Genomic DNA, 25,667 nt, shown 5'->3' with positions numbered 1-25,667 from the left:
TCTCGCCCCCACACTGAGCGCTTTTCATCGGAGTGCTGATTTTGATGCAGGATTATTTTCTCATACGATTAAGCGCGAGATTGACGGTGAAAAAAAGAGTTAGAGCTGACAAACGATAGAATGCGGCGAAATAATAACAGACATTGCGGATAGTTCACTTTTACATAATAAATGCTTGCCATTGATCGCTGTCTGGTATCGTCTCGGCGCTGTCCTGGTGCTGGCAATCAAGGGATCCGGTGATCATGAGCATAATGTTATGCGGGACAAAGGAGTATCAGTGGCACGTTTATTATACCGTATCGTATAAAGACTTAAAAAGAATCATTAAATCACACCCCGTTTAACGGAGTGTACTTATCTGGACGGATAATAAATTAGGTACGAGTTGAAGTTTTTCTTTGCTAAAGTAAAATGATCTTCTCGTTTGTATAAAGCTTCATGTTTTGCAAATCTTCTAGAAATATTCTCTATTGGGTAGTTTTTAATTTGCCCCTAATCCGAAACTGATCTGAGCAAACAAGTGCTAAATGGTAAGAGTAAAAAGAGGTCAACTAATGATCAAAAGTCTTAAAACAACACGACGGCCGATTTAACCGGGCCTGTCCATTTCGATTCCATTCGAGCATCGTGCATCCCGGGTAACCTTGAGTTCGATTTGCAAATGTGACGAAAAGAAATGTCATAAGCGGGCACGATGCATCTCCGTTGTTCGTGATTTGCTATTCATTGGATTATGGAATTGAGACGATCATCAATTGCGCTGTGTCGACATTTTTGCTTCGGTGTAGCGTGAAACATTTGTTCTACGGGTGTTGGAATTGCTTTTAGTCAACGGCGGAACTAACTGTTGTTGAAGTGCTCAAAGGATGTAAATTAATTTTGTTTTCATTGCCAATGTGATGCACATCAGCCCCATGAGTCGACAAGTCTCTAAATATCAAGGTAACGATTGACGACTCTATTCACACTCACTCCAACCATTATTCTGATACATTTTTATCAAATCAGTTCATCTCTTCTAAAAAACTTCCAAAATGTCGAACGATCCCATTCCACAATAATGAAGCGAATTGTACGTCTCAAATGAAAAGTGAAGTGTGAAATTTGGACATGATTTGTGTTGTTACTCATATCATCCCGAAAATGGATTAAAAAAAATTGTGATATTTGGCTTTGTGGACAGTAAAAATCAGATGAATCAACCCAGTGTCACATAGACAAGTTTGATTTGACAGTGACATTTTACGGTAATTGCTTCGGTTGCGTTGAGATGTGCATTGCGCTGCCACACGCTCCTTAGAACTGTCATGCTAAACGGAGGCATTCGAGCAGAAGCGAAACGATACACCGTAACGCGTGCTCGGCTGCATTAAAAAGCCTTTCGTTATGCGCCTTTCTGCCTGAACCTGTTGATTGACAATTTGTCATGAAGAATTTTGTCGTAATGCGTGCAACAGCATGCATCAGTCATGCGTCAATGAGGCAAAAGCTTGGGGGTTTTGTGTAAATGACGACACGATAACATCCGCCGACCGTTCAACAACAGCAACATCATCATCATCATCATGATGATGGTTTGATGCTTAATTAGCCAGTACGCTAAACTATGGTCCGAATTTACGTAATTTTCCTTGTCCGTTTCGAATGCATGCGGTTTTTTGGGACGCCAATTGAATTCGTCCCTTTGCCAACTTTTGTGGTTGGTTTCGATTTGTCATCGCTTCTGAGTTGACCCACATTACCATGCTCATCGCTTTTGTCCGTCCGTATGAGTAAGTCCCGGACGAGTGCCCTTCATTTATGCACTGCAGCACCTGTGGGTTTATCGCACGTGGCGTGCGACATGTCGGCATACCGTAACCGTCAATGCACTTTATTTTTTTTTATCATAGACCTTCCTTTTCTGTGCGATCTTCATTCACCGGACTGGAGTTGTGGTTAAAGAAAAGGGAAACACAGAGTAAAGGGAGAAGCATAACAACAGTTCAAGGCCGTGTCCCTGTTTTAACGGCTTCCCTATTAACCGGTGGCCTGATTTTGGTTTCCTTCCAACAGTCCTCACATTGGTCTTCCAACATGCCAAGGGCTTTCACTTTGTACCGATGAATCGTGCTTTTCCGCTCACCGAGCAGAGTTGGAATTATATGTCCGGTACGGTGATCGGAGCACGAGCAGCCGACAATCGATTGCCCCATCGAGTTTCGTAGTCGATCGATCCAATCTACGATCGCTGGCTTAGCAGCGACCTCAAGATCTATTTCTGGCCCATTCTGCGTCGCCGGAACGGACATGGTATCGTGTCCAGACGCTTTTTGTACCGGCAAACAATTACTGGTGATGATCCGTGTATTCACGAAGAGTTTCAAAATGCTCAAAGAACTTCGGATCAACTGTGATCACCTACAAAATATTGGATGATAATCTTCTGATCATAAATCTTCGATAGCTTTTCATGCCAAACAGCGAATGATAGGTGCCGATTAATTTCATTGCCAACGATGATCTTTCGTTGATACGATCAATCAGTTTTAACAAACGAGATCCCAAGAGATTCTTTAGTTTTGTTGATGGATATAGGCATAGAATAGAAACGTCTTTTCATTTTATATTATGTAATTTAGATCACACCGTTTCGCATAAACTGACCAATTTGAAAAAGGAACACTGTTTTGAGCGCAAAATACTTTCACACGCACTCCGCGAAAGCGTCGTGAGGATGCACTTAGACGTGTGCAGACCTTGAATTAATGTAGAAATGCACTTGTGCTACTAACCATTCCCGATTGACCAACTCGTTTCTCTCGTTGGGGTCGTTTTTCCATACCATTCCTTTTCTTGTTCGATTGCCTTATTGATGAGTGGTCATTCAAAGGTATGTTCATCCATTAACTTGATGATATATTAAGAAGTGTTCAATCTGAGGATCTTAAAGCTAAGCATTGTTGCAGCAATAATTTGACGCATGAAAGTTTAATGTTTATAGATTTTAGGCCATACTCATATAAACGAAACGTAAATAATAGTAAACTAATGATATTAACCAGTAATTTCATTTGATATATTAGTATAGTAAACTCTAAATTCTCTACCAACTTTAAAATCTATCGACCTCGTTTGTGCTGCCCTACAAATCTCCCGCCTCAATTCGTTCACCATTCGCTCAGCGGTTGATGAAATCGTTTGATGTACGATTCCATTCCAGCCATGATTTATGGCCGTTAATAAACAAGCGATCCTTAATCATATCACACCTCCGGTGCACTGCTGATGCTGCTATCCTGCCCTGTAACGATTGCTCTTAGCGAGATGCGGTGGTGCGGTACGGGATTGAATATTGGTGATCAATTTATTACGCCTGGCGTCACCACCCAAAGCACCGATTATCGATACCTCTCCGCCCTGGAGTGGCTACAGCAATCGAATAATTGTTACTTCGTGCCCCAAGCGGGAGCGCTTTACAACGGCGCCTCAGGAGGGGTTCGTCGCTTATTGGTACGAGGTTTCTTTCATGAAATCGTTTGATTTATTGTTTATTTGCTTGGTGCTTTTCAGCAAGGTGCACGATCGATATGGATGATCAATGGAGAGTTATAAAGTCAGTGTACTGAGGATGCCCCATTGGTGGTGTTTCGAATGGAGCAGCGATGATAAAAGTGTAGGGCAAGCAGTAGCAAACGTTGCACACTACGAGCATAAATCAGGGAACACAGATTTAAGCAAGAAATAAAAAAATAAGCGATGAAATTTGGTGAAGGTAGTGCCGGTGAACCACCAGTAGGTAAACAATTCATGCGATTGCGAAAAAATTCCAAACCATCACAGCACTCAAGTAGCGATCTTTATGCTTTTGTTGTGCTGGTTGGGTCTGCAATCGTGAAGGCAGAGATGCTTGGTGCAGCTAGCGAATAGTACGCCGGTCTTTTCTTTCGCTCGGTGTCATTAGTGCGATAAACTTGAGCGCTTCAATGAGCGGATTTTAAATGACCGAACGGTTGCAGCTCGTTCGCTCAAGGAAATGACCCTACAGCAGCATGCGTGTGCAAGCGACGTAGCCGTAGAACGAAGAGTAAGGAAGCAAAAGTAGAAATGTGTTTCACACACATGAAAGAACGCGGACAGCCTCGGTTGGCATGTCGTTGTGTCCTAAATGGATTCTGTCAGCTCGCGAGCGCAAAAACGGCTCCTCGTACACGCGCCTGATCAGGTAGGACAAGCATTAGCGCTAAGGGTAATTAAATCTCTCAACGCGCGATCGACGTACGATCGTGGTGGGACAATCGTTGAGGGTTTGCTATGGCATTTTTTTCTTCTCGCTCTCTACTAGGGCAGCAGTTGCATTCGGTTTGAAAACTGGTGTGCTCCCACAGCAATAAACTTCAATGTTCGCGAGTGATGGAAAAGAGTTCTCCAGTTGGTTGACAATGTCGTTAAATTTCTTTACCTTTGCGAGCCACTCGAGACACGGCGAGCGCTAAGAATGTTGGCCCGTTTAGGTTCAAGTACGTTCGATGATCGACATATGGCACAGTACAAGTGGAGGGAGAGGGAAGAGGGAGGTGGAGATGCAAAAGCAGCAAAAACAGCCTCCCAACATCCGCGTCTTGCTGTGTGTAAACAGTTTTCCAAAGGTAGTAGTGTCGCGACCCACCAGAGTGTGGAAGGAGCCGCGCGTATGCGTAGGCATAAGAAATGAAGCAAGAAGAGCTGCCGATTTTCAATTGCAAAGAACACATACCGTTGTGCGGTGTTCTTTGGTACGGTGACAGTCGAAGACTTTAAACCAATCGATCAGACGCGTTGCTGTGTTGCTGCTGGGTGGCAAACCACGGTGGCGGGTGGGTATTTAATGTGCATTTATGCACGGCTACCGCCACGCTATTTGGTATCAATCATATTTTATGTGCTCTTCTAAGCTAGTAATTATTAGGAATGCAAACACGGTCGCTCGATCGTAGCACTGCGGAGGTGCGTTGTGTAATTGAAATTAGTTCTTTCATTGCACGAACGATTTAATGCTGCTGGTCAGTGATGGTTCGCGTTTGAGGGAAGAATCTTGCAAGATCTACATTAAAGAAAACCCATCGGTACCGCTTATTGAGACACTACGTCAGCTTCAGTGTATAATGCTGCCTGCAGGACGTGGTAGTCTGTTTGAGCTAAACACATAATTCCTTTCTCCTGCATTCACATGGAAGTTGCTCCACAATAATTAGGTAATGTGTTCCCCTATTTTTTTCACGTTGCGTCATAAACATGACATTAGTGTTACGCTTCAACAAACTGCACTTAATTACTTCCAGTTAGCAGTGTACTTGCAACCTCAAAAAACGCAAAGTGCCAAAGAGAGTTGGAGTTCGTTTGCAAACAATAATCAACTAGCAAACATATCTTTTCATCAAATAAAATGCAAATCCTCGACTGACCCTCTGCTCATGTTGCTAAAATGTTGCGCCCAAGGCTACCACGATGATCACGACCACTGGAAAAGGTATACACAATGGCTAAGCTACCATCTACTTCCTACTAGCGCACTGGATGCATTGCCTCTTTTTATACACTTTTCTGTACAATATTTCGCAAAAGCATTTGGGGTTTTCGATATATATTTGCCCACTGGCTACAATCGGTAGCCGGTGTGTAATGGTGGACCCCCGGACCTTCTCGGTATTGATGCCGAAACTGTAGCTGCTAGGAGATCAAGTACACGCGGTAGCATCATCTTGTGATGTGATGTTGTTGCTGTGCTGTTTTTCGCTTCACTTCTATCGCCATCGTGACTGACCGTGATCCTATCGTGGTGAGGAGTCTTGCGAATAAACTTGTAAAACTCTTGGACAACCCATGGGTATACCCCAAGTCTCTCTTTTGGGATGGAAACGATGCACCCAACCGATCGGTTTGGTGCTTTAGCATGATTTTCCCAGCATCTACTGGTTTGCCCACATTGATTCCTTGTGCTACTGGCTGATGTTGTACACCGTGATCCGCGTTACAACGCGTAAGACATCATAACCTATTTTTTGCTTTCTATCGCCACCAAGTTCCAGAAGGTTGCTTGAAACTGGCCAGTTCCCGGTAGAGCTCATTACGTAATATGTACTCCCTTTTACGTAGAGTTCATACCGGGGCGTTCAATATATGTTCATTATTAAAACAAACGCCCTGCCTGTAAGTATGCATATCTGGCCGCTTGATGTTGGATAGCTTACGTTGGTTCAATACCTGATACATGAGAGAATGAAAAATTCGATCGTTTTTCGCCTTGCTTGTTGATCAATTCCTGCAGTTTCATTACACATTCGCAGTCATCTATAGTGCGCCTGCTTTGCTGAAAAACTGAGCCCACAATACACCATTGGGCAATAATGGCGCAAATGCGAACAGACAATTGATTGTCTATCCTTTCGAGCCTTTGCCGAATCTCTTTACCGGCTGTGCAAAAAGGGAACTATTTAGCAATGCCGTACTCCCTATCAGGCGCATTATTGAAACGTACGATCGGTGCTGAGCTTTGTGACAACTGTAAGGTTCCAGTTTTTTTTGTTGGAGTCAAAGAGTAAAACAAAAGTGTCTAGATGTATGATTTGTGGTGCCCGCGATATGGACGAAACGGTTGTGATTTCATTCCACCCGCATACACACACACCTGATTGGTAGACACGGGATCCGATCGGACAATAGCAAACTGTCCTTTTTGTCGTTCATTTTTATTGAATATTCCCTATCCAAAATCACAGCGTGTACTGGCCTGGTGTGTAAATAATTCGCGTGCGAATTTACCGCTTCAAGGAATAACCCATCCATCGTTGATCGTGAATGGCGCGCAGAAAACTGTGTCATTTCTGTTATGCAATCCGCGTGTGGGGCTGTTGACCATCGGGTAGGAGGGGGGTGTAACATGTGTGTGTTTACCGGCAAGCCTTGGGGTGTAACATGTGTGTGTTTACCGGCAAGCCTTCCCAAGTCGTAAATTGATATTGTGTGAGATTTATTGCACTTCCGTGGATGTTTTTATCGCTTTGGCGTACCTGACTGCAAAATAACTGGCCACCGATAAATGAATGGTGCTGCTGATGAATGTTTTTTTTTATATTTAATTCTATTTTTGGTGAATAAATAACATCGTTTTCGTATCAAAAGAATATAACGGTATTGTAAAGTGGGTTGTTGCTTCATGAAACTATTTTATTTTAAAGTATGTCAGTACCGGTGATAACTATGATAAAGCCTCAACTCCTATAGCTCTTTTGTAATGACTCGGTCACTTCCAACGGGAAGGTTACACCGAATCGGAGATGCATAAATAATCAATCATGTCCATTTGCCTGGATGGAATATTAAAATGTGTACGCATATATGAATCTGCCCGCTTTCATCACTGTTGTGAGTGTCTTTTTTGTGTTTTGTTTCCTCCACGTTTGACCCAGTGAGTAGCGGGAATGAATTCGGCAAACCGACACGAATCGAAAGGAAGTTGACATTCTCGGAAGGCGTTGTGGACACATTCCATTCGAGAGTACTGCAGCGGGCGAAGCGACAGCGACCCGCGGGAGGACGCTTGCCGGTGTGGTGAAATCTTTCGGTTGAAACTTGATTATAATTTACTTACCGCGAAACCGTACCGATTCCGTGCCGCACCACACGGTACCGAACGTTGGCAGATGATGCAATGTGCATCGTCTGCGATGACAGTTGTCAGTGTGCAGTGGCATATTATATTATGCTACCTTGTACTAGCATGTACGGTGGCTCAAGCACTCCAACACATGCTTGTGCGTAACGTGAAGGGGTGAGGTGCGATGGAACGGGTTGGTGGGGTTTCGGGACGACGAATAGCACACCAAAGTTCGATTGAGTGCATCGGATAAATGTAGAGTCTGGCTCAGCTCTGTAGACTGCAATTTATTTCGCCAACTACTTCTCGCGATGATTGTAACAATTGCATCGGTAGCTAGGTAGGAGCTGCTATACTGCTCCCGACGGGGGAAAGAACTTGAACTGTTTTCGTGGCTTTTGCTATGTACCGCATTGTGGATGAACAATTCACATTAAATAGTAAATCTAACGACACCAATAAAATTTCACAAAACAAAACTCCCCATAAATGCCTCCAAATTAAAAACTCTCTCGCATCGTTACACAAACGCTTTGCTCTCGGGTCTTTAAACGCTAGGTTCACCCAGTGACCTATGGTGGGCAAATGAAGCAATAGATAATTAGCAACAAACTAGCAGCGACTCGTCCGACAGCGAAATCTCACATTTGCATTTTCATCTGCATTATTTTGTCTTCCCTGTCACAATCCTCCGAAAGCATATTATTATGTACAAAGCGGTTTCGATGAACCGATCCGATGGTGGTAAACGGCAGCATAGGTCGATGAAACAAATAAATCGGTATGCTGTAAATACGAGCATTCGCACGAAAGCCCGGCATCTTCCCTTCCGACCCACGGTACGGTTTGCTAAAGAAATGGCTCGATACATACATCGACCATCGCCAGTTGGATTGGTTCTCTCCCGTGAGATTCTCGTGCGGTTTGCAACCGTTCGTTTGTTCATTCATACATACGTACGTGTGTACACGAGGGTTTGTGAAGATGTTCGTTAAAGGAAGATTAAATCATCTTTTGCTTAAGGTTCGTCTGATGCCTTGTATGGGCTGTAAATGTGTTGCGTTTGCATCGTTCCATGCGAGTGCATCGTAAATCAACGGTGTGAATCTCACCCAACCACGTTCATTATCTCGTCGCAAACGTGGATGATGAATGAACATATCATTGGTAGTAAATTGTAGCAAATGACGGTAGTAGCTATGATTTCTTATGGTTTATAGTTTGATTAGATGATAAATTTAGTGATTATTTTTACCTTAAAGGTCACCAAAATATAATGTTAAAATCAGGATTCCCGTTTAGAATACTTAAATTTACCTTTTCAATCAATATCATCTAATTTTCTGCCCAATTAAAGGTCAAGGCCCAGATCTTAACATTTTTAAATCTCTTGAATACAACAATTAAATTTTAATTGGTAATTTTGACATGGGTTTTCCCAAAAGAGCATACAATGTTTTATTATGTGCTATTTTATCAATCCCACTAAGTCAAAAGCAACAGACCATCAGCCCCAAAATCAAACACACACCTCAGTTACATCGAGATTCGTGTATCACACGCGTACTGATAGCGTGCACCTACACACATTGGCGGGCTCTTTCCTTTGTAGATTGTATGTTTTGCAAAACGCATCCAAAAACCCGCTCACGGCAAAAGTCATACCGGCACACAGGAGTGCGTGAGTCGAATGGATGAGAAAAGTACACACACAGCGCTCTGTTACACCGATGACGCATAATACCGTTCGCATAAGTTTTATCTACCGGGTCGGAAGATGGCATCACCGGTAAGCAGAAAAGGGGTGATGTTCATCGATCGAAAAGTGAGTGCTGTCATTTTGGATTATGCTTTCGTCCGGACCCATCCGGGCGAACTTCAGCGACGGCTGACGTTTGCTTTCTTCAAGCAGATTGTGGAGGAGCCTAAAGTGAGGTGGGTGACACGGTGACATCATCGAAAGGGTTTTGAGCAATGTCTCAATTATGGGCCACTTGTCGACATGCGACCGTCTGAGCTGATAATGTGGCAAACGATGCGTGGTTGTGATGATGCCTTCTCGAGACAAGTTGTCCAGACGGGGACGGACCGGTCGGTAATCAAGTCGTAAATTTCAGAACACCCATCCACCAACGATGTGCATGATTTGTTTGCTTGATGGTAGCATGAGATGGATGGATGAGCATTAGGAATCAAGCCATTTCTGAATCCTTTTATAATGGGGAGTTCGAATAAATACTGTTTGGATAAAAACTGAGTTGTGACCTATAAAATTCTGAAAATAAAACCACAAACGAATTGATAATGTCTTGCAATAAAAACGAAGAACGAAAGTGCAATCAATCAACAACTCGATAACGAGTAACCTTTCCGAAATCATGTACTAATTTGTAGTAGGAAAAACAACATGCAAAGGCCTACCGAAACCACACCTCCTCGTGTAAGATCTCTCCAGACATCACAACCATACATTACCAATTCCACGCGGTTAAACGGGGCTTTTCTTACTTGTTTGCCAATGTCCCCTTCTTGAGCTTCTGTTTACATACGACACCAAGCGGTTTTGTGAGTCATGAACCAACAAAAGACAATTATCTCACCATTTAATTTATACCAACAACACCTTGTTTTTTTCCGGCGCTATACCACTCACCCCGTACAACATCTGGGAGGTATGCATTTAGCGTTGCTAAAACGCTACACACCGGACCGGTGGAACCATGATCTGATTCCAGAGCAGCGATAACATTGAGACCTCCAGAGGGGGACATACACCGGCAGTGAACCCAACCCGTGCACCATTTAATGTACGCTTACTGTAACACGAAGAACTTCTCAGCATGTGCCACGATCACGGTAGCTCACACAGTCGCGAAAAGTATGATGCAGAACGCGAGGGCCCAGTTTCCGCGGTGGTTCTTCTGGGTCACACACCAATGGTCACAGATCATGTGAAACATATGCCTTTGCCATGTAGCGTATTATCATCTAGCAGTATGGAAATGCGCGAGAAGGTTCTCCGGGCTGGCTGCTGTACGTTCGCTTGCTGTTGAGCAACGATCGCACTGTGTTCTTGTGGAGGTGAGATGCGAGTACTTTGCCAAATCCGCTTCTACCCTAAGACCTGCCAGGATTGGCCCGCATGATTTTCAATATTGTTTTTCTATTAGCCTGCAAAGGTCGCAAACGGTGACCGACTTCTCAGCAGCTCAATGCATAGATCTCGTGGTTATGTTGCGCAGAAATTATTCCGACCAACACCAAAAAATAGATCTAATGCAACCCGCGTTGTGTCCAACACACGCATTTGTACCACAAACAAAACAACAACACAAATATTGCACACCACCACCAAATGGCGCGGAATTGCGCGATCGCACGGAACAATTCGCCCGGTGGCACGTGGTTAATTAATTTATGAATGGTCATTGGGCCCCCTGGTGTTTAAGATTATGCTTGAGCGATGTGGCAGTCCTCTATCTCTCTCTCTTTCTTCCCCTGAAATAAAATCATATCGCAATCGTGCTCTTAATCTTGAAGCTAATTATGTATCGCGCTCGAGTGTGGGTGCTGCGGGTGCATCACATTGTCACGATGCCGCTCGTGAAGCGATCACAGTTCAAGGCTGAGAAATGTGGGTCCGAATGGGTCGGTCTTTTCACGCTCGCACGATGCTTGATTTATGCTGTGCAGCTCGGATCATTTCACGCCTGTCAACGTTTTGGACACAGTTTTTGGCTTGAGATTGTTTTAAAGCGGGTTATGTTTTACCATGCTCGATGCACCGAAGCATGCAAGAGATGACATCAAGGACACATTTAGGCTCTAGCTAACCTTGAGAGACCTTGCCGCTGTGTGGGAAAAAGAGAGCAATGGACACACTAAAAGCTGATTGAATGTTGATTTGATGATCTCCCCATCAAATAAGTGGGGCTTCTTACCAGACGTCACGAAATCATTTATAGTCGGAAATTTATGAGTCTAATGCACTAATCAACCAAATGGGGCGGTTTATTTGAGACTTACTTGTTCTCAAATAATTCGTAGCACAAAATGGCTCGATTATCTATTGTTTTATTAGGAATTTACTTTCAACAGGTGTATGCGAAGGCTGTCGTTCAAATAGATTGCTGTTGGTACGTACGTGGATTATTCTCCACAGTTGACACTGACACTGATGTGTTTTGAATGAAGACCCCATACTAAGGTCATAAGGCCCACTTTGGGACCCAATCAATCTGCACCAATTAGTGAGCAATGTTAGGAATTTACTTCTAGGCCGCAATGGTGCTGCAGTTCATTTACGTACACTACGACAAGGACAAGTCCTTCCGAAAAACTGCCCCATTACTAAGTGTCACCTGTCAACGGAACTAATTGCAAGAAGAAAACAAAATCTGCAACATCCTTCACCGTGTGCGTAGAGGTGGAAGCAATTTGCTAGACGAGTATACAATTAGCTTGTTTTTTTGTCAAAGTATGTTTGCTGCATGCTTTGTAGATCTAGGTCGACAGAAATCTGCTACTGAACACTTCACTCTATGCAGATGTTGATGTTGGTACAACTATGTTTATGAGTTCGTTCTTCTGAGAACAATCGTAATCCCCCACAAGCAGGATACATTATTATGAACAAAAAATATATACACACACACACACACACACACACACACACACACAAAACAGAACTGCAACTTTTACGGAAGTGGACTTCCTCGACTGACGGCCGTTAAAGTAACAAAACTCCAACCGTCTTGCAACACCAACACGATCCCACGTAAAGTTGCGATCAAACTGTCAGGACTAGTTCCGCACGCAACAGAGCGCTCAATTAACTAAACCAACATAGCTACAGGCGGCGGGTTTCGCACTATTGTGTGCACTATTGGTTCAAGGTTTGATCTCATGCAAAATTCCAACAACAATTATTCAAAACCCGAGGAGGTGCATATTGTGGAGCGATACATTAAAAGTGCCATGGAAAGCGAAAACGATTCTTGAAGGGTTGGGTGGCGGAAAATGATCACTTCTTTGGCTACTTCCTGCAAATTGTGCTCAGAAAACAAACAAAAAAACTAATCCGACCCCAGAACGAGAAGAATTAAGCAATTAGTTGGGAGATATGGGTGCCACTACCGCTCGCGATTGTACCAGTTTCCGTTGCAACTGCTCCGGAACTAGACAATGTCGCGCCCGGTAGATCTCTGGAAGGGGTGCTACCATTGCTAGCGAGAAGGTACGGTGGAACCGGGTCAGTTTTCCATCTCTCTTGGAGCAAAAAAATAACAGACATACTTGCAAGGAGGGGTCTTGAGCATGTTTTCAATCGATCCCGAGCAACTACGTCATTGGCGTAGATATGGCCACTCACCCGTTCATTCGTGTTTGCCTGAGTAACTTTTCTGACGTGCAAGTCTCTCGGCAAGCTTGCCGTCGTAGGGGTCGACCTACCCCAAGTCGATCGCAACGCTAAGCGAGCGCTTCGCCGACACTCACGAGCGCTTCACGCACGCGTGAGCGGTCGAACAGTTTTCTCAGACGACGAACCTGAGCTTTCGGTTTCGTTTGGCGGGGACGCACACCCGTTTGGCGGGGGTCGACCAAACGGCACAGAATCGGATGAAAGTGAATTTCGTAGTTTTAAGTAGTATAAAAGCGGCGACTTAGCACAAATCAGCATCCAGTTCAGTGTCTGGAACCGCACAGTTGCGCATCGTGGTTTCGCTAACCAGTCCGTCGCTGAGTCGCAATGAAGTTTTTTGTGAGTACGGACGACGGACAAGTGTTACAGTTTTTTGAAATTTCGGGGAAAAATGGCACTGAAGCGTTTTGGTGGATATTCTTGAAGTGAAAAGTTCTGGCCGATTTAGCTATGTTTTTTACAGTTTCTTGCGGTGAAAAATAGAACAATACGCCCAGTGAATAGTAGCTGAGGAAAATCTGTACAGTGTTCGATTGATTACGTGTTTATAATTTGTTAGAAGTTTTGAGAGGTTTTTTTTAAGAAAAGTGATTTTCTCCTGATTAGTTTAATTCCTTTTAGTACCTTTGCGAATTTTGTTTCAAATTCCGATTTTCAATCCAAACTTTTGAACCTGCACTTCATTCACTCAAGCGCTTAGTGTCTTAAACTTTTATAAATTTTTGCAAATTAGATTGTGCACTTCTTACACTCAATGAAAGATGTTTTGTTCGGTTCTTTTTATCCCCCGTCTAATAGATCTGTTTGTCGGCGCTTTTGTTGGTTTCGGCAAATGCCGAATCAGAGCAGAAGAAGTCCGCAGCCGATAGCAAGGCCGCCGTCCCGCTCGAGAAGAAGCTGGACAAACGCGGTCTGCTAAGTCTCGGCTATGGCTACGGCATTAACGGGCTTGACGTGGGCTACATCGGTGGTGGTCATCTCGGTGGTGCGTATCATGAGGGACACGATCACCATTACGGACACGGTGTGTACCTCGGTGGACACACGGACGTCACCAAGACGGTAACGCTTGTGAAGGGTGTCCCGGTACCGTACACGGTTGAGAAGCACGTACCGTACACGGTTGAGAAGCATGTGCCGTACCCCGTGAAGGTACCGGTCCCACAGCCCTATGAAGTAGTCAAACACGTCCCGGTCCACGTCAAGGAGTACGTTAAGGTGCCAGTTCATGTTCCGCAGCCATACCCGGTTGAGAAGAAGGTTCCCTATCCGGTGCATGTTCCGGTCGATCGTCCCTACCCCGTGAAGGTGTTCGTTCCGCAGCCATATGAGGTGACCAAGCACGTACCGTACCCGGTCAAGGTGCCAGTCCCACAGCCCTACGAAGTTACCAAGCACGTACCCGTACCAGTGAAGGTAGAAGTCCCCGTCCCGGTGCCGTACACCGTTGAGCGGAAGGTCCCGGTTCCCGTGAAGGTCCCAGTCGATCGTCCTTATCCCGTCCATGTGCCAGCTCCATACCCAGTTGAAGTGGAGAAACCCGTTCCGTACACAGTGGAGAAGCCTGTCCCATATGAGGTGAAAGTTCCCGTCGATCGTCCCTATCCAGTGCCGGTGGAGAAACCCGTCCCCTACCCGGTTAAGGTACCCGTCCCGAAGCCGTACTACGTCGAGAAGCACATTCCGTACACGGTTGAGAGGCCAGTCCCAGTCCCGGTCAAGGTGCCGATCGACCGTCCTTACCCCGTCACGGTGGAGAAGCACATCCCAGTCGAGAAGCCAGTACCGGTCCCGGTGAAGGTGCCAGTTGCTGTCCCAGTGCCAGTACACCACGACCATCACCATCACCATCTGGAGCATTTGCACGAGCCGCATCACCATCATCATGATGTGAGCTATACCAGCTTCAGCGGATACGGACACGACTACAGCTACCACCACTAGGCGAGCATCGCGCAAATGAGGTGGAAGGAATTTGTAACATAAAGTAGATGGACTAGGGTATGATACCTACGGTTCTAATTGCACTCCCGTACAGAACGTTAAGGAGCACCTACCAACACGAAACACGCCGAAACCTGGAGTTGTTTCGCTTTAATAGCTATTATCACCATCAAAAGTCACGTATCTTATCACCGAAACACACACACACACATCAACCACTTGCTCACCCTTTCTTAACAAATATCCTCGATTCTCATACTCAAATGATCTTTACCTTCATGAAGACACAAACAAACAAAACATGTTCGATCCCAAATTCGAAGGATTGCGATGTTGTGCACCGATGTGATAATTTGTAAACGTACACGCACTGCCCTCTATCTCTATTTCGTTTTGCTGTTCCGTGCTGGAACGGAACGGCTTCGACGCACCGTAAACAAAATGGCCCACAGCCCCTGTCAACCTGCTGCCAAATGCGCACTTGTAATGGCCGCCCGCCAAAACCACACGACGGAGACGCCTAATTGCTGCTGAAAAAAGTGTGCTGATGTACAGAAGATCGCTCAGTGAGATCGTTTGGATGGGGCTCACCGAACCAAAACTAATTTGATTTTGGGCTCGTTTTATCATTCTCCTCGGCCGAACTCGAGGAATCTTTGAAACAACGCTTTTTTGACATTTTTGTGAAAAAATAGCCAAAAAACATGATTTTAGACAGAATACTAACACGATCCTCCAACGATCAGCACGGCCAGTGTAATATGCGGTTGCAGGTGTGCATTTTGCATCAGGCTGACACCGTGCACTGGGCACGATGTCCTTTTTTATATTATATTTTATTGTAAATAAGACGAAAATAAAACGAAACAAAGATTGTTGTACAAAAAACTCATCAAACTCACTCTCTCACTCTCACCAGTATTAGTTTGTCTTCCGGATTCTGATGTTTCTTTGTGGCGGGTCGCAGAAGAAAAAAACATGAGTTTCGTTTTCAATGGTGTTTTTGCTTTGCTCAAAAATAGTTTTTCCGTTCACATAGTTAAAGGATTTTCCCACCGCGACCATAATAGACAAACACACACACGCACTGAACGGAAACCGTCGCCCAATGGCTGACCACTCAAGGGCCCAGAATGACAGACTAAATAGTCGTAAAACTTCGTAAATCATTTTTTCCACCTGGGGCCAAACATGAAGTGATCCACGGAAAAATATGGGCTCGTCCGAGACATTCGTTATAGAAGCGTCGTTGTCGTTTTTTTTTCGGTGGCAACGGTTTGTCGCTTGTTGCCGGTTGAAGTCTTTCCACAGCGACATACTTGGTTTGTTCTTAAAACTCTACACCGTTGTGTGGGTGTGACGGGGAAGCGAGACGAGAGCGGTGTGCTTCCCACCTGCTCCGGACGCTAGATGACGTCTGTAAAGCATTCGCGAACGGCTTGCATAACCAATTGTGCATCGTGCACACATGCATAACAACCGCGCGACCCGACCAGCTTGTTGTAAATTTTGCGGCTGTCTCGCGCTCTACTATTTGCAAACAGTCGAACAATCCACCGGCTGGGTGGAATGTGTGGCTCACGCGCCTCAGAACAGAGCACATCTTCCCACCGCATCTGCTGCAGAACCGATCGTTACCGACCGCACCGAACACGGCGCACCGAGGCATGCGTTTCGGTCGTAAATGCTACTCAACCGCACCGAGAGCTCGGCTCGTGGCGTATTTGTTTTCTGTACGATCGCACCTTAAACCGATTGAACATCTGTTCCACCAGCTCTTCAGGGAAAAGAGGTTGAAAATGAAAATAGGGAGAGAAAAAACAGATCCCACCGATCGTAACACCGCAATGTTGTCTGCCGAGAAAGGTACGCTGGGGGAGACTGATGGATGCCACGTGCGATGCGGTAATGAGGGTCGAACGGAGCCAGCATCAGGCCAGCGATCGGCATCGTTTGCCCGGTACCGATGGCGTTAATGTTGCCCGCCATGCAAAATGCCGACAAAGGTCAAGTGATAGTTTTTGGGGGTGTTATAACGCGCTTAGCACCGAACAAAGAGGAGAAGTGTACCGGAGGAGTATCATTTCAGTTTCGATTTTTCCGGCTCTCCATGCCGTTCCCACCGGGTACATGTTTCATTGTTGTTTGGCTGAGCGAAATGAGCTGGTTTCTCAATTGTAAATTGTATGGCATAATCATTTATTGGCCGATGGAGCTCTGGTTTTTTTTTCTTTTTTGTCAGGTGGTTCACGCCAGAGCAGCAGCATAATGTATTAAATGTTTAAGGCGCAAAGAAGGCGAGACGAGTTGATCTTTAACCGAACGATAAGGAAGTGATATTTATCGTCACAAATTTGTGAGTATTGCACAAAATGGAGCACAATTTCATTTGAGTGGAAATTTATCAATTATGGTGCTTTTGTGGCAATCGTTTCAAACTGTGCTACGGTGCGTGAGTAGCGAGATGCATAGCACAATAGAAAAGAAAATTAGACGCCATTGCGATTTCTGTTTGATATTGTTTAATAAAATTTATTAAAATTGTGATTGTAATCTCCTGTAGATCTTAGAGAAAGCAATTAAAATAATCATATTTTGAAGTGATGTTTATCACCATAAGCGTCACTCAGCATGACATCTACCACATTAAGAAGCTAAGCATATAATTCATCTTTGGCGTTACAACAATGTTTCATAATCCAACGCATAGATGTTTCGCACTTGAAACGTCACCATCGCTAAACTGATCGTTATATCCATAGGCCATTGTTTTTATTGTGCTTCATTAATATTAATGTCCAGTACCAGTACCCACCTACGGGGTTTCTCATCTAACCCGCCCACCCAAGTCCTGTTACACAAACGAGAGAGAAAAAAAAAACACACAGCATTGACCAGGAAAACGTTTTGCTGGTCAACTTTTACTTTCATCTATCCGGGTCTCAATCGTATTGCGAATGCAACGTGCCACGATCAGGTTACGTTGCTCACGAGCGGCCTCGTTGTTGGCCTGGTCCACCATCAACCATTGAGGACCTTGCACGCCATATACTCATCTAAGAACGTACCTTTTACCACCATCCACCCACCCATCGGTCTTTTCGCATCCATACGACCGGATTAGAATCCTGTTTTAATTGCCACTACCATCGACGTACGGATCCGCATTGCGATCAATTATTACACACATATCTAGGGCATCTAGGGTCGGATGCTTTGTTGCCTTGGTTTTGCCAACTCCACTTAACAGATCGTGTTGTCGACGACTTCGGAGGAGGGTCGATTACGATTAAGAATATGCATTTGCTGCCTTGGTCAAGGTCACATCCAGGTCGCTCGTTTGACGCGGGCGCCATACCGATCGCACGAAGGGATGCTGTAACACCCGCGATCTGGTAATGAGCTTGGCAAGATCCGCCTGAGAAAATAAACCAACCGGACTGGATATAATTGGAAGGCCAAATAATAATGTTGGCGGTTTCCCTCAGTCTCTCGTCCAGCGAAGGAGAATGGAAACGTGTGGCAACGGGTAGGAAACCAATTTAAACTACCGAGGAATATTAGCTCCATTTAGGTGCATTTTCATGCTTCCACCTTACGTTCGGTCACACAATTTTCCTCACCAACATCAACATTACGCGACGTGACCTTCCGTACGCGTTTATGATCGCGCTTGGTCTGCGCACTTGGCTACAACAACAAACAGCAGCACAGCTTGACTTTGACCCACGAGTGCCCGGAAAGCACACCAGAAACGCATACGGTGGAGTCTGCACGGACCAGTATGGTCCGATGCGAAAGTGGCCTTGAAGTGAATCGGAAACTCCAAGACTACCTTTCCCTTTTTTTCGTCGTTTAACTGTTTTCGAGACAGCTTTTTTCTTTAAAGCACACCTGTCTGGAATATGCATCGTGCTTGTGGGAAACCGTTACATTACGTCAGTTTGATCGATGTTTACGATCGAAATCATTCACAAAAACGTAACATGATCCATGGTACGGAGTGACCTTGAGCAACTTCCCAACAAAATTCATTTTCAATGCACGCCATTATGCCCGCACGCCCTAACGTCTTAATTAATGTAACCGAATTCGCCTCTTGTCAACGAATCGCGAAATTAGTGCTTTGTTTCTACTCAACGGATTAAAATAGCGCCACACATTGATTACTTTCCGTTCCATTTTTCGGAAAATTCATGCTTCTTCTCTCTATCTCTCTCTCAGTCTGTTTGGTTCTCCGAGTGTTTCGGGAGTTCGCTGCACGATTCGATTGCTTTATTAGTTATTAGCGCTACGGCTATCTCGTTTGAAATGCCCTCTGGGCCAGCTGTCATTGGTGGAGCGCCAGTGGATAATCAACGATTGATTGCCGACCGACACACTGCAATCGGCAGTAATAATTTTATACACACATTTGCAAACTGAACTCGGGCACCGGGCAGGATGATCGGAATCGGTGACACTGATCGTTGATTAGATATATTTATGGATCATTTTTTGCCTTTATATTTGCCTCAGAAAACCGGAATGCGTTGCGCCATGTGTGACATGTTGCGTTAGGTGTTTGAGTCTTTGAGTTAGGTGTTTGAGCTTAAAAAATAGGAATTATGCGACAAAAATGACGCTCGCAAAGCTTTGCTAATTAGAGATCGCTCTGTTCAACTAAATTGGGTTGTCCGCAAAAATACGGAACTGGGTATTTTAGAATTTTAATGACAAAATGAAATAAAAAAAAACATAATACACATCATCAAAAGCGAACAATAGGCCTTTATTACATTCCCAAAAATAAGGCTTCTATTAGGTGTTAAAAAAAGCAAATGATTAGCCGTGTTCAATGTGTCAATCAAACAAACCCTTCGCACGTTCCATGCCCATTAACAAATCACCGGTTTATCGAACTAATCAATATTTGACCGGTCCGGTTGTGATCGATCTTACGAACAAAATGGGTGTAGAAAAACCGATGACTAAACGTAATGAGCTACCATCAGCCCGCGAACAACGGTGCGAACGTTTTGTTTCCACGCGCCACGACAAACGGTGCAATGAAACAGAAGACTTGCGCGAGCTATCAGCACACGAACCCGTTATTAGGTCGACCGGGTCTCTGGCTTCTGCTCGCCGGACTGGCAGCCTTTTTGCCTTTCGGTTACATAAATTCTTTACCAACAGTTTCACTTCCAGTCCGGGAACGATGCAATTCACATCACGTTCCTTCGCATCCACCGCGGATCGAACTTACGGGGGATGGGCATGCCAACCTGATTTGAATACAGCGGGGCCTACGGAGTGGTCAATAAAATGTGCGAAAAAAACCAACAGCTACATGCGTCAAATACGCGCCATTGCATTCGGGGGATCGACGTTTTGCACGTCTACGCTTAATCCTATGAAACTGACACGGCCACAGAAATCAAACGGGGAATGATCCCTACAGGCGTGCTAGTACGGTTACCCTGGCATAGAAGTAACGTACCACAAAATTATCTAATATCCAACAGAACAAGTTTAGTTTCTTTGGTGCCGGTGCTACCCTTTCGGTGCAGTTCACCCAGATTGCATGATTATGCTTTACCGCGGCCGGTATGCTGCTGCTCGTGGTCCATTTATTTCGTTGCCTGGCGCTCGTTAATTTTCCTACCTCATTTCAAACTGGAGCCACCAAAACAGGGAACCGGGACGAAAGAAGCACATTTATTTAACGAGTACAGCTGTAATGCTTCCTTGTTGCGTTTGGAGCTCCCGCTGGTGTTGTCTGCCGATAAATACCCGGTCGTTGGTTAACAGACAACAACAAAAAAAACACAAGTAGCAGAATAAGAAAGCCTTGTGGGACATTGTGTGGGGAAGGAGTGTTTTACTTTTCTTCCAGTGTGTTGTTCAAATTTGCTCTCTTTTCAGTTACACAAGCGGCACATGTGCGTAATGAAAGGTGCCCAGATAATGTAAATGAGTCCACCAGGAACAGTGGGTGAGTGACGGTGTGTATGTAGTTTTTAAATCTGGATAAACTAAGCCGTCTTTGCGCAACTCGTGGGAAAAGGACGTGAGTAAGCAATTGTCCACAACACACGAGTTTGTCTTTAATGACAGTACGGCACATGGTTTGTCTGCAAAAGAAATTATGCTGAAAAAAGTCTTCTCTACATGCTAACATATCTAGTAATTACTTCCCTATGCACTCTGCATGTCAGTTTTACAATGAAGTCATCACAAATACACACGCATTTGTTTTAAATGCATAACAGCAAATGGCTTTTAATCATTCTGTCCACAACCCGTTCCCTTCGCAAGACCGACGACAATTTGTTTCTTCGGCATTATTTCATACCTCTTTGCTACCGTAACAAGCCGCGACCTGTGGTGATAAAGATGCAAGTTACATAAAAAACACCTCTCAAAGTGCTGATCTGAAAGATCAAACCAATTATCGATTGATTGAGGAGGCTTCGGTGCGTTCACTGGCACTGGCGCTGTACGAAGGAATTCGCAATTTCGCAGGTCGGATTGATTGTGTGTTTTTGCTCTGAGCGAATGGGATAAGGTACAAAGTGTGAAGCACGTTGTCTTTAATGTATGAGGTGGTTATAGGAAGATTGTTGTTATAACCACTGACCACCTTAACGATGACGCTCTGTTTGCTTAGTCAATGGGTATTGTAGTAAATGAATCTTCTATTCTTTGAATAAAATAGGAATAACAGTGATTCAAATTAACACATGTTTTTTTTTTTTTATATTGTATGTTAAATGTTCCTTCTAAAGAACAAAAATTAATTACAACTGTGCGTAAAGTAAATCGAAGCAAAGTATGTAATGACCCAACCACATGTACTGCAAACACAGGTAACTAAAATGGGTAAGCGCAATCATTTCCTCTCTAGCGTATCTGCGCCGGAGTTTTGCTAATTAACATTTTCAAATAAACTCTATCCGTCGCTTGAATCAGGCAAGAGCGCGTTCATCAAACCGAACGCACCGACGGAACGCAGCCGTTACCCACCAGAAAACGGTTTTCGCTTGCTGCGCGACACGATGCGGAATTATGTATGTTGGCAAACGGGTAATTACTGAGATTGATTCCGTTTGAAACATTCTGCCATCAGCCCTTTGCTTCTGCCACCGTGTCTCTGGTGCGTGTGTGTGCGACTGAGTCCCCATATATTCCAAACCGGGTGCCTTCATTTGGTAGCTGAAGGTCTCCGAAAGGTGGCACAATACTAAAGCGATCGACCGATGTGCGGTGGTTGTGAATGAGCGCACGATGCAATCTTCGCCATTCGACCCGACGATCTCTCCGGGATGGAGGGAGGTTCGTTAATCATAACTCGGTCGCGTCAGCCAAACGGTCGGAATGGGCATAAGACATTATGTATAATAACAGTCACATTAAACGAAAGCAAATTAATTTATTGCAACATACGTATGAGACGTACGGGTAGTCCAGTGGTATGCCCGGTACGGTGATAGATCGTGGCAGAATGACAGTAGAGTGAGCGATTTGTAGCAAACTGACTGACAAACTGACTTACTAACTCGTATGCCGACAAACAAGCCGACGTTCATGGAAAAGCAAAAACAGAGTAAACAGTTATTACTTCTCATTTTTGGACATATTGCAAGAAAGCAGAACTAGATCTCTAATTATCGTGTGCAAAATGATACAAAGTTTCAACTGCTGTTCACCTCAAACGCGTACGCTAACGGCTAACTTTAAAAAAGAACCAATAGAAACACATTCGTTGAAATGTTTCAAAGCTCGTGGCATTGTTTGAAACATTTCAAACTTCATCGCAACAACATTGCCTACCTGCAAGGGCAAACTTTCAAACGTTGCTGGCGAAAAATCATCACCCATCGTACGAAACCCACCTATTCTTCAAGCTGCTAGTAACGATCAAAACAACGATCACTCGCGGGCACAACCCCGAACATCGCTTATCACAAAATCCACTCACTCTCGGCAACTAAAACTCTCACTCTCGCTATTAGTTTTCCCCACCCTAGAGATCACGCCTGCGCCACTGCGCTGGAGATTTTCCACGAGTGTCCAACGCACTCTTTCCATTTGAGTGGTCGCTTTACACGGGGGAAGAGGTTTCAGGTTTTGCCATACCCCCTTTGCGTGTAGTTTGATCTCCAGCCTTCGTACAGTACGGTACCGATCAGCTGGTCGTAAAGGAGCTGGTCTACTACCGCCGTAGACCGTAGAAGTACCGAGCTGCGCTCAAATCACATTCATCGATCATCGGTCCGGTGCTTACATAAGTCTAGTACGGTCAACACACTACTAACATAGTTATTTTCCTTTTTTCCCGTTCTTTTCATTCTCGTTTCGCCGTTACACACTCGGAGTTTTTAAGCGTCGTTCACTTTCCCTGGAGCCTGTTTTTCCGTACCTGCGCAGAAGTGCGGCCGTAAACGGGTTTTGCTTTGTTCTTCCCGTGCACCCCGTGCGCAAAGCATTTAAATCTCCGACTGCCCATCATCATCCACACCTGAGTAAAAGGATTTCGATGCTAGCGAATGTGCTTCAATGTGGTGGATCTTTTCTTGATTAAAATATGTTTACCCTTTTCACAGCTCCGTATTCGGTTGTGGTTTATTGGATCATTTCTACCAAGCCCAATCGTTATTACGTTCCGAGGTTTTTTCCTCGCTCGGTAAATTGCCATCCACGTATATTTTATCGTCGATACATGTGAAGCAGGTTTCGTAGTGCTGCCGTTTCAATTGATTATTTATTGAACTCACGCGTAACGCGGTGTGGGTTTGGTATTTTGGGGTGGTACAGTGGTGTGGCTGATAGCATTCAGTTGCTAGTTGCAAGGCTTTTCCTGGCAAACTAGTTCGTCCATCGGTACCCCAAGGCCATCATGATCGCTTGTCCGGGGCGGACAGTGAAAGCAACTACACTTTTTTCGTGTCTGGGGGGTTCATGTTACTCTTTTTAGAAAGGGTTGATTTAAATTTAATTTTGTTGACATTTGCCCGCCCTTTCTTCACTCGTTTTGTATTATCACGAAAATATTCGTCTCACCATGTTTTCTCTTTTTGAACTTATTTTAAAAAATAAATGATCTTTTGGTGATAAAGGTTATTGGGGTTTGGTGACATTAAAGATATTTAAAGTTTTCGTTTCATTCAGAAAGCTTCTTTTCTTGGAGTAGAAACTCTATTAGTCTGTTCAAATTCACCTTACTCTAAGTTGCTTATCGACTTCTCGGGATTCTTTAAGCAATTCAGTTTGTACTCGGGACTGGGACAGTTTTTTTTCTGAAACCTCTCTAGATTTCTTCAACAACTTTGTTATTTCTATATTTTCGATGTCTAATCATTAAACATTATTTTGCACATGTTACTGCTAACATTTGGTTCATTGTAAAATTTAATCTACCTTATAGACCTTATTCTAGATGCAAAGGTAAGCTTCTAGAGGTGCATTGGGCTTTTGGACGAATTCCTCATATATTCCTGCTTGTATGTCTCCACATTTTTGCGTTTTACATCTTCTTATTTTTGATTATATTATAGAAGTATTTTATTATAACCTGAGTGTTCAAAAATATTGAAGCTTGCAGACCTCCTAATGATATGCTAAATGCTCATTTCTGTTAATTAAGTATTGGTTTTTCTATGTGTGGAATTGATTAGATCTTTTTGTTTTTGAACATCTTCGTAAATTTGTTTTGCATTTGCTATTTCTATTTCCCTTTTTATTGCCCTGGTTGGAATGTATGGATGTATTAATTGTGATTTTAAGCTTGTGTAAGGAGTGCATGTCGTGGGATATTATATAATCCCTATGTCGGCTTAGTTAATTAAAAAACCAGCAAATAAGAGCAAATAAGAATAAATTCTCTAGCACAACACATAATTTACCGTTTGCCGTACATTTTTCCTATTCTCTTTATTTCCACACCGATAGTTGAAACACCCAACACGCACCCACGAGTTGTTTTGTGTGTTGATGCGACTGCCGTACTGCATCGTCATGTGCTATTTGCTAACCCACCTGCACACATGGCAATACAAACGCACCTGAGACACTTGGAAAACAAAAGAAAACACCCATAAACCACCGTCGATTGCGAGCACTGCAAAAAAAGTGAAAAAGCTCCCGTAAAAAACCAAATCCCCACTCCGTTTGTTTGAATACGCAGGGGGTGGAGTAATAAAATGCCAATAAATTAATTTACCATTGCCGCGGTCTAAGCGGTTCCGTCCGCGACGGAAAAGATAAACGGCGCCCGTTGTACGGGATGGCGATCGTGCCATGAAATGTTGTCTCATTAGCTAACAAGTTTCTGCGTCAAGGGTGTTGTGCGAATAATATTTCGTCGAGTAAAGTGGATCTATTTGATTTTCAATATTTCACGTCCGATCGCTGTTTTGAGGCAGAACCAAGCCACCGTTCATGTGGTGATCTTTTTCCTTCGCTGTTTCCGATGAACGGCACGAAGCAGTTTTCAAAACACCGGACAATGCTTCCGTTTTCCGGCACGATCGTAGCCTTCATATGGTTCAACGGAAAGAGAAAAGATCACATCCTTCTGTGTTGAAGTGGCCTCCAATGGGTTGAACAATATTTTTCGTTCATCGATCAGCAAGGAAAATGTAAACAATTCAAAAAAATTATATCAGATCGACACGCTGTAGATGATTATAAACAAAATCTTGT

The 25,667-nt window shown here is 44.1% G+C and overlaps 2 protein-coding genes across 2 annotated transcripts in view; one reads left to right on the top strand and one right to left on the bottom strand.

Moving 5' to 3' along the window:
• The window catches only part of LOC128716017 (angiotensin-converting enzyme), a 60,801-nt gene that overhangs the window by 2,913 nt on the left and 32,221 nt on the right, over positions 1–25,667 (bottom strand). The window lies entirely within an intron of this gene.
• LOC128716021 (uncharacterized) lies at positions 13,368–14,984 on the top strand. The gene is made up of 2 exons (XM_053810944.1): positions 13,368–13,379; positions 13,839–14,984. The coding sequence occupies exons 1-2, from the start codon at positions 13,368–13,370 to the stop codon at positions 14,982–14,984; spliced, it is 1,158 nt and encodes a 385-aa protein (XP_053666919.1).

This window comes from Anopheles marshallii, chromosome 3, assembly GCF_943734725.1.
Source record: "Anopheles marshallii chromosome 3, idAnoMarsDA_429_01, whole genome shotgun sequence".
In the NCBI taxonomy this organism is placed as follows: domain Eukaryota; kingdom Metazoa; phylum Arthropoda; class Insecta; order Diptera; family Culicidae; genus Anopheles; species Anopheles marshallii.
The sequence above is the reverse complement of the archived record's forward strand: the minus strand, read 5'-3'. Positions and strand labels throughout refer to the sequence as shown.